Source organism: Pezoporus occidentalis, unplaced genomic scaffold (genome assembly GCF_034315485.1).
Source record: "Pezoporus occidentalis ecotype Australia unplaced genomic scaffold, CSIRO_AGI_Poc_V1 ctg74, whole genome shotgun sequence".
NCBI lineage: Eukaryota > Metazoa > Chordata > Aves > Psittaciformes > Psittacidae > Pezoporus > Pezoporus occidentalis.
The window spans coordinates 3,397,433-3,412,461 of NW_026916093.1; the positions used below are offsets into that span (position 1 = coordinate 3,397,433).

General features: G+C 36.2%; 1 protein-coding gene across 1 annotated transcript in view; it reads right to left on the reverse strand.

Annotated features, from left to right (window-relative positions):
- GBE1 (1,4-alpha-glucan branching enzyme 1) overlaps nt 1-15,029 on the reverse strand; it is a 148,324-nt gene that overhangs the window by 49,241 nt on the left and 84,054 nt on the right. The window contains exons 10-12 of the mRNA XM_062601996.1: nt 12,022-12,120; nt 9,232-9,342; nt 6,380-6,551 (exon numbers count right to left, since the gene is read on the reverse strand). Of these exons, the coding sequence (XP_062457980.1) occupies nt 6,380-6,551; nt 9,232-9,342; nt 12,022-12,120 (382 nt within the window). The remainder of the gene's footprint in view (nt 1-6,379; nt 6,552-9,231; nt 9,343-12,021; nt 12,121-15,029) is intronic.

Genomic DNA, 15,029 nt, shown 5'->3' on the forward strand with positions numbered 1-15,029 from the left:
AAATGAAAACACAGTTCATTTCACCCCTCTCTCTCACTTTAGAAGCCAGCCTACAAAGTATAATCTGGAAGAAATATTTTTGCTTTCAGGTAGACTGTTTGGGACAAAATAGATAAGATTTTTCTTTCAGCCACGTACAGACAGACTGCAAAGAGCAAAAGTAAAAAGCAGCTGGGTGTAGCAAGAGGCTACTAAAGCTTTTTTTCCAACATTGGGGGTTTTCAGAAATAAGTAACAAAACAAATGTTTATAATTTATCAGCATCAAAAGTGTATGAACTACACTCAGCAGAACAGTACAGGAGAAAGAAGACAAAAGCTTTAACATAAACAACATTAACCACAGTGTCTGAATGGGGCATTCTTACCCTTTTTCCCTGCTCTTACATACTAAGTTCTTGCACAGATTTAATCAGGTAGAGCATTTCTGCAGACATCTGGCATTCAGAAAACTACTAACATGCCATTAGCAATGTTGCTTAACTAGAAAATAGACGTTATTACTCTGCTTTGTGACAAGGCAGAAGCTAAATTCTACATGAAAACTACATTGTTATTACATGAATTTATTGAAGAAGGTACAAAAAAGGGAAAACAAAACAAGCCTACTCTGAAAAAGACAAATGATTATTATTTTTTGGTTATCCAAATGCAGACCTGATAGCATGCAGACAGCATGCAGACCTAAGATTTAGGAATAAACTAAGGAAACATCAACATTACTCCAAAAGAAAAAATAACAACTACCCCAATTCAGACTACTCTCTCTCCTACCCTGTAAAATCCTACTTGGATTTACCATGAACACAGAGCAACCATTGATTCCTGAGCAGTTCTGAGGATGCTGTTGACTACCAAGAGTTACATTTCCAGATTCCTGACTTGAGAACACATAATGTGAACATCAACTCACTATCACATACATAGACTGCTGCTAGCAGCTATTTTCTTTATGTATGCAAATGACATATACAGATGTATGGAGCTTTCTTCCCTACCCTATGACAGAGGAATTACAATCAACTCTCACAAGTGATTTGTAGTATTTGGATGTACTTAATTTGTGAAGAGAAGGTGGGATTAGACAGGTTCATGTGTCTTGTTTAGTTTTAAATTATAAGACGGTCTTTCCCTTTAACTGCTTTTCTCCCAGTCCCCCTATGTTTTGAGTAGGGTAGAAATGAAGATCGTTTTGATCAGCCCTAAATGAACAACAAATATTAAGAATTTGCACCTCTAGACCTTCCGGAAGAGACTCTTGAAGCAACTAATGGAGCCTAATCTATATATTTTGATTATCTTCATCCTGCAATAGCCTCCCCCAAGTTGTGATTGGGGGCATACAACAGAGCTGTAGGCATTCTATTACTAGAGAACAAAAAGGCTTAACAAACTGCAGGTACGATTTCAGATTATACACTTCTTGTTTTCTACCTTAAAATTAAGGTAATTTTTACTGTCAGACTGCCATAAAATTAAACTACCTGGCAGAACTGGCAGCACAGAAAGCACATGGGACAAGTATACTAGGTAAGCATATCATACAATTTCAAACTACCTATTCTATTCCAGTCTTTACCAACTGAGCACTTCAAGGTTGTTTACCAAAAGGAGTTGGCTCAAGGGAACTACTTTAAAGAGCATTTACTCCTTCAAGGCCATTTTTTAGGTTATTGTCTAAAAAGCCACACTGTAACCAGTGCAAACAAGTAATAAGCATGAGAAAGTTTAAAAATTCAGGGTGATCCATTTCCTACATGTCCAAGAAAACAAAACCCCTTTAGGTTTAAGCTAAATATCCTTGGTTTAATAACATTTCTTTTTTATCAAGAATAGGTATCAATAAAAGTAATATTTCAGATTCTAAGTAACATTACCAGTTAGATTGTAAGTTATGTTGTATCATTTTTATTTCAAATGTTTTTAAATTCTATGCGTATTTCCCACCTTGATATTGGTGCTACTAATAGTTTTTCACCATTCCTTTCCTTGTTTGTCAAGATATTGTCAAAAGCCTTATGTTACAAAATCTTAGTTTAAAAGTAAGTAAATAAATGAAAAATACCTATATTTCTCTCTCTGAAATGCTTAAAGTAATAGATGATATAGAGCATTTTTATTTTACGTCATTATTAAGGCCAAAGACAGAACAAGGTCTCATCCTACCAAACCATTAGAGAAATAAACTGTTTCAATGCATCCAGAAAACCCCTGAGCATAGAGAAATTAAAGTACTGTGTAAATGAACTAACAAGTAGGAAAATGAAGTCTTACAGATAAATTTGATATTAGTGAAACAGACGTAAATGTCAACCCACATGGTAACACCATCAGTCAATGGTCATGATTGCAAAAAATGTTCCAGTGCAAATCACTTTCTAGCTTCTACATATATAAAAAAAGTTGTTTTGCAGGGAGAGAGACTTGGTCTCTGGAGGCCTAATTAAGAGTTGTTTTGCTGTTGAAAAGTCATGAAAAATAGTGCTAGAGGTTCATGTAGGAACTAATCTCCATTTAAATCAATAGATTTGAGTTTAAGCCAATTTCAATTGAAGAAGAAAGCAAGAAAATGTTAGTTAGCAAGTTGAAAAGCAATATACTACAGTGGCATAAACGAGTAAATGTGCCATGAAGGATGCCAAGGACCAAAAATGCTATTTAAGGCCCCCCAAACTGGATATTATATCTATTCTAGGCAAGAAAGCAGCTGCCATTGCTTGTCTAAATCTAGACAAACACATGTATCTTCCAAACTACGCAGAGAACATGGAAGTAAGTTCACTGAAGAACTGGCACAGCTCTTGCATTCTGCAGGTTTTCCCTAAAGTACAGGGAAAACAGGGCAAGGAGCAAGAGAATAGAAAAATAACATTTAAAGGAAAGTAACAATTACAGTTTTCTACAGGGACAGGATGAAAAATGAAGCCAAAGGAAAATGAAGGGATGTACAGTATGAGTAGTTTTATAGTGGTAAGTTCAACTATTGTTTTCAGGAAATACGTGACAGTCTTTACACTGAAGTTAACTATCATCCAGTGGGTAACAACAGTGACTGCTTCATTCTCAAGGTGAGATGGGAAGATTCTTGTAGTATTCTAGATACCTTATAACAACTTCTATTAGCCTTGTTTAGCAATAGAGGAAGTAGACTCAAAATCATAAGCCTTTTTGTTATTTTGTAGGGGGTTAGATCTACCTTAAAGAATTTTAGTCAAATACAGAGGTTTATTTTGGATTTGGTTTCAAATCCTCATATTAGAGAGGGTAAGATCAAAGTCTCCAAATATTTTTCCATGTACATTTCTGGTTTTAGAATATATATATAATATATAATATATAAAATAATAGATATGTATTATTACCATCACTGCAAACAAAAATACTTGAGGTTCTTTTCCATACTATTTCCAATGTAAACCAAAAAATAAATTATTTCCACTATTTAACACAGGCACACACTATGAATGTTTGGGGCTTTAAGTGCCATTTATGTTCAGACAATAGTGTACTACTTGGGGCAGAATCTTAGAGAAGCACTAGCTGTGTCCCTACTATAGCTTCTGCTTCTGTGTAGAAGAACCTGTAATCTTTGCGATTTCCTGAAGCCCTGCGACATCTTCTAACCCGTAACATCCAGTCACAGTATTAAAATCTCTGTCTAAAACAGCAGTTGGGTTAAATAAACTACAGCTACATTAGGACTGTTGCTCCCTACCTACTTTGAAAGCAGAGGCTTCAAACATAGAACAAGTTTCAAAACAACTGGTATTTTTTTACAATTGCTATTAAACAAACTATCCTTCCAGAGTGTTCATTCACTACAGCATGATGTTTATCATTTTCATTTTCAACCAAGCACATGGAGTTTTCCCCTTTCTAGGTTAAGTCTTCCATGCTAGATGGGCACATGAAGCCCCAGAGATTAGCTGCAAAGCCGCATGGAAAACTGAAACACAGACCAGAGGAAAGAGTGTTCTTAATGGTTTGTGTTACAAGGAAATCAATTAACTGAAATGACAAAACTTTCCTATCCACACCTAAGTTTGAATACATCGATTGCCTACAGTGGAATATAAGCAATTGGGAAGGAAAATAAAAGTCTTCAGTGAAAATTAAACATCCAGAAACATGAAAAATAAGAACATTTGCCGGATTTTTGCAGTGGTTTCTTACAGATAACTGTAAGAAAGACAAAGAACCATCCAGTGTGAAAAGCGAGAAAGATGAGAGGAAGGCAGTATCAGCGTTTGGTGTTCAATGTGTCACAACTTCTCTCGAGAGAAATCTGCTTGCATGTATTGAGGACAAAATGATACTATGACACAGGTATATTTAAATATTATTCCAGATCTTCAAAGAGAAAAATCTAAGATACATTTGAGAACACAGATTTGCACTCCTCGTATCTTCCTTATCAGAAGGGTGATTTGTTTTCCTTCAAGGTGAGCAAAGCACTGAGAAAGCAGCATGTTGCTTTGGTGTCTTTTTCCCTCCAGAAAAATAAAGAACAAGATATTTATAGAAGAGCATAGGCAAGCACAGAGGCACCTGGAGTGCCTTCTCTAGGTACTGTGAAAGAAGATTTCCACTCCTCCCTCAACCCACAGGCTTTTCTTCCTCATCTTCAGCACTCACTCAAAGCTGAAAGTTGAAGAACTACTTTATTACTTTATTTGCTTAACTACATAGCACGCTGTAACATGCATTTTAATTACACCAGACTGCAAGCATTCTGAATTCCTACATTTTCTCCTCCATCATTTTTACAAGCTTTCAATCTTTTACATATAGCAAACTATAACACAGTTACAGAAACATTTGCAGTACTCGAGGATGCATAATACGAATTAACCAACCAACCTGCATTGACACATTGGATTTAACATGCCACACTGAATTACTGATAACTTTTCTAACCTTGACAAGTCAATGTGGGGCAGAAACATCTGCAGTTCAGCTGGCGTATTCTTTAAACACCAGCTTCTTATTGTAGCATCACTAGTTTGAATGGAACCACATACATCAGACCTTGCATATTTTAGTGCCCAGCTACACACTTCATAAATATTTATTTCATTAACTCTTATTTACTCTTGGGAAGCATGGCTGCATTTTATGGGGGAAAAAAAAACCAAACAAACAGTTTTACTAGTATACCATATACTGATTTTTTCTGTTCTGAAGCTGCTTTAATTCCTTTTAAGAAAACCCATAAACACAATATTTGAATGCTCTTCTAATACCAAGGAAGAAAACATGTACCAGTACAGACATGCTTATATCAAATGCCACAATCATCTTGTTAATGTTCTCCTTTTATTTATATTTTAAAATATACTGTTATGCAAGAAAGGCAATATCCATCCAACAATCCCCTTTAACTTAATAATACAAAACATTTAACAATAAAAGTTGAAGGCAATATTAAGCTAAGAACATCTCTAATTTTCAGGTGTTTCATTGTCAGAAAACCAAGATGGTTATCTGCTGCATGCTTTCAGCCCTTCTTCCCCAAGAAACTGCTATACAACACTTGTCACACCACATTACAGAATTGCGATTTTTACTATCAAGTAAGGATTATTTTGCAAAGAAACTAAGGAATGTCAATGTGGTAAAGAGCACTGAACATAAATAGCTTCAGCATTTTGAATAAAACTTAAGAAAAACATTCAACTTTTAAAATGACTATATGGGACTATAACTTGCTGATTAATGAGTCCAACTATTGCACATTCTTGTAGTAATAGTGTTAGCAAGCAATGCAACAGTTGTATTTTACAGCTTATGAACAATAAGAAAAGGTATTGCTAACTCCTGCTAATTCTATGCTTCAATGTGCCTCCTATCTCTATGATTTGCCCTTGCCTACCTCATTAAGCCCCTGCTCGTCACTGAGAAGCTATGAAATATAAGTCATTTATAGATTAATTCCTAACAATTAATAGCTGAAATAAGCATGGGGCTATCTTTAGTAAATTCACTGTTACAAGTTTAGGAGAACAGAGAATAGAGATGAAAGACAACCCAGCTGTGTGAGGCAAGGCTTGCCACCTGACAAACTTGCAGAACAGCTATTAAAATACTAGTCCAAGTTGTAAATCAGAGTAACATGAACTACAGCTTACCGTATTTTTAAAATTTATTTCTATTACAATTAAGAACCACAATGATTTTACTTTCTTGTCTTATAATGCATCTTACAGACGGAAAAACAAAGCTACTACCTTTTGTACTAACTCTTCACAAAAGCACTTACGCTCCAAACTTCAGCATTGTGATTAAGTACTGTAGATGTAAGATGATGACAGATCATTTTATTTCCCTGCCAAGTGTTCTGTAGACGAGAAAATGAAAGACTTGTTCCTAAGATTACTTACCCATGAAGTTCAGATAGCTCTCTCCTCCAAGTGCATGAGTAATGAGACGAATCATTTTATGAAGCTGTATTCCACGATCAATAACTGCAGTAAGGGGTGAGAGCACACTCATGTTTGTATACATCTCTGCATCCATCAGTCGAAACGCCAATGTCTTATCACCAACGAGTGCCTGTAACAGTTTAAAGAGAAAGAAAACCCTTAGGTATACTGGAAGTGTTTCTAACAGGCACACTGTATCATAAGGGGAGGACTCAGAAGACTAGTGAGAAGTCGATTACTGCAACTTGGTATTGTGTGATGTGTAATTACATGGGTTGATAACCTGCTGCCAAAAAGAGCAAGTATGTGAACCGAGGCAGGTACATCTCTGAGCTAAGCCTCACCTGCATGCCAGACCCAACCAGCTGTTTCCCCTTTGCAACCCTTTGCATGGTTACTGGGGCTGCCTGCACCGACAGGAGTGTGAGTATATGATCAATAAGCTAGTAACACCATAACCTCTGTTGTGATCCTACATGTCACCTGATGGGATCAAACTGCACAATTACTTCTGAGAACCTGTTCGTCTACAGATATCAAATGTGAAATGTTAGCGTCAACTCAAATCAGCCAGAAGTCACCAACCATTGTGGATTTTTTTATAGAAAACACAGGAAATGAGGAAACAAACATTTTAAGGAACATTCCTGGGATTACTAACAACACTCCTGATTTAGAGATGGAGAGTGAATATGAAGCATTCATTAGCATGCAATCAAGAATGTGAGTGGTTTTCTTTAACTTCACACAAGAGAAAAAACAAACTAGTAACTCCGTCTAAAATCAATGCCTGAATTGATAACTAGCTAGTGCTTACCATTACTTGAGAAAAGCCACACAAATGCTATGTAGAAAGGATTATTTCAAATATATTAGCATGCAGGCAGTTAAAAACATTTTGGAGTGTTTGTATTTAAATAGCTAACTTTTGTTTCATTAGCCCAATTCTCATTTTATTCTCAAGCATGAAAACTCACTAGATTCCAGAGAGACAGATGAGTTGTAAAGAGGTCTAGCTGAAAAGCACCATCATCTTTTAGTTTTCTGACTAACAACGTAACAGCATATATAGACGATTCCCACCAGTAAAAAAAAAAATAATCTTAAATAATAATATTCCTACGTGAGAACGGCAAGACTTAAGACTGCAAGGAACAACCTTTCTCTGGACTCAGGAATGTGCCATTTGTTAGCCCTTAATCTTTCCACTAGAAGAGAAGGTAAATGTCCCTATTCACGTTTTGTATGCCAGCCATGACTTCATAAACCACCATCCTTCCCCCTTCAAAGATCTCTTTGCAACCCTGAAGAGTCTTGGCCTACTTAGTTTTCTTCTTATGAAAACCAAGCCACACTTGCGATTATCCTCACCAACTCTCTCGCAGCATTTTTTCCAGTTATGCTGTATATCCTTTAAGATACAGGACCAAATCTGCCTCCAACATTCAAGATGCACACAGGCCATGAAAGACTACCTTAGCATACTGATATTTGCTTTGCTCTCCACTCCATTCATAATAATTCCAGTACTGTATCTGGGTTTTTTTTGACAGCTATTAGCATTGAGCTGCTATTTTCACACACTTCCCATAACCATGAGGCCTTGTATTCCGACTGGTATTAACTCCTAGCCAGGAAGCTAGAATTGTTTCAGCCCCTCACATGCATTACTTTAAGTATCTTCAGGCTGAATTTTACCTCACTCCCATTTTTTTTTCTCTGCCCTACTTTTCACATATCAATCTGGTGTACTTTGTTTAATTCAAAATAAATAGAATTTCTTCCCATGTACAAGATTCTAAACAAAAATACACAGTGATATGGAAAACAACTCAACTGATAACATCCAGCGTGAAATAAAAGAACAGCAACAGTAACGTTGTATGTCATGCTTTAGGATGAAGAATGAGCTTTTGTAAAAGCAAATAATCATGGGACAAAATTCATTTCCAGTACTACCTGAAATCCTTTACCAGGATTGGGACTTTTCTCATACATCTTAAGTGAACACTGTGTAACAATCTCTGAGATAAGAATCTTAATAGGTAGATAAAATGAAGCCAATAAACTCAGAATTCTCTCTTTAAAATAAAGGCCTTTTGGAAATTTCTGTTGACTTTTATTATAGAAGGTATAGAAAATAGGATACAAATCTCTTATGTAGAGGAAAGAGCTGAAGGTAGGTTATTTAAACTTTTTATTAGAAAATGGTTTTTGTTTTTTTTTTTAGATCCTAATTTTCAAATTCTCAACCAATGTGATGTCTGATTCTCCAGAAACAACCATGAGTGTCACCCAAACTCATCTTTGTTTTTTCATTGTCGCACATATAGAACCGTTACAATTACGGTTGAACCAAACTGTTAGAGAATATTTCATTTAGATCTGAAAAGATGTCTGCAATCCTTTCAGAGAGGGTTTTCTTGACGGGGAAGACAACAGTCACAAACACGGATTCAGTGACATTTTTTGTGCTTATTATACAAACAGTGGTCCAGCTTACTTTATTTTCAGAAGTATGGATTATATGCCTTCCTATGTCCTATGATAGGCAGGCAAAACAAGAAGTTAGGACTTGTTTTTAACAACAAAACTAAAACCACCACCACCAAGTAGAATTCTTTTATTAAAAATAAGGATCATAACAAACACACACAAAAGAAACCAGCGAAAACCAAGTACTCAAGATGTATTCTGAAATTGTTGCCAATCCTCCTCAACTCTAGCCTCATTTTCAAAACACAAAACCCACCAAACCTCTAAACCTCTATTTTACTTGATATATATAAATAAACAAATAGATAAAATACCTGGTCGTGACTCTCTGCATATGCAATGTATTTTTCTTCATACCGTCTGTTTGTTAATGTATGCACAATATTGCCCATATTCCAGTCTTCATCTTTCAGCTCCTTAATTATCTGTAGAAATAAAGGAAAGGTCATCAAAAAGTGCCCTGGGTTCAGGACTGTTTTAACTAAAACCACATTATTTATTGTCTTGGCACAGAAATTTCCAGGGGATTGTAAACTGTAATACTTTAACTTCTCCTATTCCCAAGTTTTAAAGTGACAAACTTTCTCTGATCATCTAAAGAGATTTTTTTCTTTTGAATTCCACTACATAAATATATTAACTAGAACACTTTGTTTATCTTGTACTTCCATATATATGCATGGACAACATTTTTTAGGTGAATCTTCCGATATGGAAGGCAAGGAGCTGCAAAAAAGCTCTGGGAAGAAATACGTGGCACACACCTGCATACATATGATATTGGAAGAAGTTCTTGTATTTCAAGCAACCCTGGCATATGGCAGCTTCTTACTACAGATCAATCACTGGGCTCTGTGGTGGAGAATGAACCACTCCAAGACAGAGCTACACTACTGCCATGAAGTACACAACATGAGAAGGTGCTTAGCACAGGGACCTTGCATGTTCCCCTGGATCTGTGAATTCAGTCTGCTCCAAACCACAGTTTCAATGCCAAAGCTTTGTAATACGCAACAAGCTTTACATTTTTTGCCATGCCAGCTCCGGAGTTTCAGCAACCGAATCACATCAATAGGAATTTTCTGCCTCATACAACACTATTTTCTCCCTCTTCTAAATCCAGTTCAATTTCAGTGTTAAGTCCTTTCTTTTTTCTATTTTTTGCATAGATCTCCACTGATCACTACAATTTAAATACAAACACAAAAATATATAGACATAAAAATCAAAGTGGCAAAATGTTAGTAACACCAAGATGGCTGATACAATGCTGTAAAATTTAACATTCTGAATGTAACTGGCCAGGTACTCCTAAACAGCCTTTTTTTTTTTCCTAGATCCCTATGCAGCACCATAATATGCACAATATCTACCTTTAATCTGAACTAATAGAGCCACTGTTATGATGAACAGCTTACCTTACTTTTACAGATCCCTCAAAATTAGTTTATGGAACCCTGGAGATCCTTCAAATTTAAAACTGCTTTTAGGAAGTTGCCTAGAAAACTTGCTATTAACACGTACATACTTAAAAGCTGGTGGGAAATGAAAGCCATCCGTCTAGGACAGTTTGACAACAGCTGATAGACTCTGTTTCTAAGATCTTCCATTCCCATAATTTCAGTTGTATTGTTGCCTTAAGAAATGTGATAATAAACTACACCTCTTTCTCTCCCTCAAGGTCTTCAGTTGTGGTTGCTTATTTACAGTTACCTTAGCTAGGAGCTTTCTGCCTGCACCACCTTAGGCTCTTGTACAACCAACACATTCCTAAATAACTGGGGTCTGCTGGGAAACAGCCTAAGACTATCATAGCTGAATTTACACTCAACATCCCATCAGCGTGCCCAGCATACACCTGCTGTCCCACATTAAGTACATGCTTAGGCCAGAAGACATTTATCTCTGGTGAAAAAACAGAACTTTGGGCAGGACAGGTACATTTCCTCTCCAAGTACTGAAAATTAGAATAAGCAGACCATATCAGAGATTGCTAAATTAGATTATCCATCTTTTGCCCTTATAAAATCCTACAGTCTTTCTTTTTAGTAATACTAACTCACCCAATTGCATTTGGCCTGTCTAGAAAACTGTTCACTTTTGCCTGTCCTAAAGTGTAAGGATGTTGAAGGTGAAAAGCCATCACCACAAGGTGTTTCTTACTACTACAAAAACAGGAGCCTCATATTACTAGTCCTCATTCCAGGATATAAATTACACACTCCAAAGTTTAACAATGCTGTCCTGGCTGAAGAAGCTGGCAAGTTTGTCTCCTGAATGAAAAGAAGAATTATTTTTCAATCGGACCTCCAACTTCTAGTTAGAAAAGTGAAAGACACTAAAGATAAGTTAATTTGCTTTTTATTTTAGGCCACTCACTACATTTATTGAAGCATTAGTGCTCATATAAAATGTTTATCATTTTCAAATCATCATGATAGCCAGAGGGATTTGGATGCAATCTTCTACTTGACTGAAAAACATTCTCTAAAACATCAGTAAAAGCCTTTTGAGATCATTTATCCGTTTTCTTGTGATTCCCTGAATTAAGGGAAAGGTGGTTTAAATCCTTATCGTAATTGCTTGTAAGTATATTATTGTCCATCAAGAGCATTTACAGCTTTTTATTATCCTTTTTGTAACCCCACTGTACCAATTGGTGGTGTTTGGATAATTCACTTACATTTGCTTTGGTTAAACATTCACCTCTATATTCAATACAATTACTATGCCCGGTTTCAGGAGGGTTTGCTGCATGTTTTGAAGGTGGGCTTATTTTTAAAGTATTTTATAGGCATATAGTTAGCTTATTATCTACCTGTTTGCATTCTATATAGACTCGACATTGTACAGCTCTTGAGAGATACAGGTTACTTCAAACAAAATTGAGTCTAGTGTATTGTACAAAGAAGTTATCAGCTAGAATGCAAAGAACAGCCACTGAACTTACTCATCTTCTAATGCCTACATGATATTTGACAGCTCTCATTTCAGCCAGTAATACCTGTGCTCAAGCCTGTCAGAATTTATTTTAATAGGACATTAACAGAAGAGAGTAAAATTTGGGAGTAGGATCCAGAAGTAGCGCACAGATAGAGTCTCACCTGTATCCACTTATCTGGAATAGCCATGGCTAGTCGATAATCAAAACCCCCTCCTCCCTCTGCAACAGGACGACAAAGAGCTGGCATTCCAGAAACATCCTTTAAAAAAAACAACCCCACACAACATAATTTGCACAGCATTGCAATTGGTAGTTCAGATTTTCCACCATACAATAATACTTCTATGCAAACACTCTGTAAACTATAAACAGCTTCACGGACCGACCTGTTTAAGGGAGGGGAAAAAAAGGTTATAAACCCCACAACAGTGAGTGATTACTATACACAGATTTGCTGTTTGAATGCAAATGTTAAAGGGAAAAGCATTATGGCTTTCCTCACCAAATACTCTACTACACAGTATTTTAATAAAGTAGGTATTTGAAGGAGAAGAGACCTCAGTAGATGCAGAATTTGAAATAATTAGTTCTCTTGAGCTCCACGTAATCAATAGCAAGCCGAATGTAGTCAACAAAAGACAAATTAAACCTTCATTTTGTTTATTGATATTCTGCATAAAGAATGACATAAAAATAAAAGGATGAATATACAGTTCAGTAAGAAAGAAAAATACAATCTCTCCTGTTTTCCTAACTGCATAAACCCAAACTATTGATCCAGTTAGCCCTGGAGAATGACATGCTCTTACTGCATGATTTTCCAGTTTCACATTGATGGAGGCTGATCATTCTTAAATTTGAAAATAAAAGTTATTATATTAGTTATTTGACTATTGTTTTCATTTAATTATGGCATATAACACCCTTTTTCCGAAGTGGGCTTATCTGTAGAGAAAATGCAGATCTCCAATAATTACAAAATATATATCAGTGCTCAATTTTATTCACTTCTGCCAGGGAGAAGCCATGCTACCACAATGCTTATGGATGAATATAAACCTCTTGTGCCTACACTGGAGGATTTATGGAATTAAATTCTGACTAGAAATAGGGCTTAATTAGGAAGCTCATTCTGGTTTTCTGGATTCAATCCAGTTTTCAACCCAACTGCTGTATTAGACTAGTGAAAAAATGTTTGTGCTTGAAATTAAACATACATATGCATACATGCATATAGACACAGACACCTCATACTGACGTAAGTGAGGAGACTGACCACATCTGCATGAAGCTCATGAATGGCACCTTGGGGACAGGATCCAGAGGGACCCTGACTGGCTGCAGGAATAGATCAACAGCAAGCTCAGGAATTCCAGAGCAAGGGCAATATTCAAATCCTGCCCCTCAGACAAAGGCCTGCACCCATACAGGCTGGGGAACAGCTTTGTGGGGAAGGCCCTGGGGCTCTGAGCTGGCAGCAAGCTGAGCGACAGCCAGCAGCCTGCTCTGGCAGCAGTGATGGCCAGCAGCAGCACTGGCAGGATGAACAGCAAAGCCAGGAGATCAAAGGAGGCTATTATCCCCCTTTACTCAGCAGTCCTTAGATCACACAGAAAACTGCATCCACATTCCACATGCTGTGGATACCAAATAATGAAGCAAAAATTCTTTCCCAACTTTCAGATATTATAAGAGCAAGCTCAGTAGCTCTCCTGAACCAATCAGAAAAGATAAACACAGACTAATGGTGTCCATCTTTCAGGACAAGATGATCTGAAACAAAAGGTCTTCTCTGTGATGCTATGATGTCTACCTGGACAAGGTCTGAGGCTGAGATTTAAGTAGCCCCCCCCTACTTCAGTCATTATTTGAAAGTCAGACTTTTGGGAAGTAAAAATCAAAATTTAGTACTATTTTTACCTAACTACAGATTTTACTTGAGCAATTAAAAAATAATAAATAAATCAGCAGTAGTTTGTTCAGTCTATTTTCCACCAAATGTAAACAGTGAATGTCTAAGCATTTGCTCAGACCTTAGTTTGAAATGCGATGCATATAAAAACAACCCAGAAAGCTCAGCAGTAGGGTTTTTTTGCCTCTTTGTTTTTCCAGTACTTCAGGCATGATGCAGTTTTAACAGTTTTAGTTCTTATTATACAAAACTTTAATCACAGCTTTATTTTGAAGGCCAAAATGAAAAATAAGCATATAGTCAGTAATACCTAAAAACTTAGAAATTAATAAGACAGTGAATATACAGAATATTAACAAGCTGTAAAAAAAAAAATCAGTTAATTAAGGAATATATTATAATTAGTTATGGCTAGACAAAAGCATTCTTCTCATGTGGCACTCATTCAGTCATCATTATAGGCAAGCAGACATCCTTCACTGCCTTTTATAATTTTCAATTATGTCAATAGTTTTCTCCTTCCAAAATTCTCTTTTAACCATGCAGCACATTAATCAATTCTGTACTTCATGCAGCGACTCCCCCAGGCAGAAAATGATGTATTGAAACAGCAGCAGTTTCCAACTCAAGCAAGAGAAACTGAAGTCATATTTTGCTAAAAATGAATTCTTGGCCCAGGTAATACAAGCAGACTGAACTCAGAATTCCATTGGTAGGAACGCTCATAATCTAAAACTACCTAGAAAATGGAACAAATTTCACTTCAAACAAGCCAACAGCTCAACAAAAACATCTCAAGTTTACTAGTGATTGTTCATCAGATGATGTTTTTGCTAGCTTGTCATTAAGCTTTTAGCAGTGATTGTCTATAATATAAAACTTTACCCTAAGTACAAAATTAAGTTAAGGAATATTTTGGTTTCTGAAGATGAACAGGGAACTCAAGCACACAAAAAAATTTTTTTAGACATTCATACAGACCCTAATGACATCAGACAGCTGCAACTTTCCCTTTTAAACAAAAAGGATTAGTTAAACATAGTAACAGAAAAATACTCAAGGTTTACATGGTTTTTCATTTAGATCAAGAAGGTATCAGTGAAAATGCACCTATTCTTAGAACTTCACTGCTCGTTGTTTCATACTATCAAAAATTCCATGTGCCAACAATAATATTTTTCAGTCACAAAAATTTAACTGATATCAATCAACTCGAGTAATTAGTCTATTTACTCCCTCAGAAACCTGGAGAAACT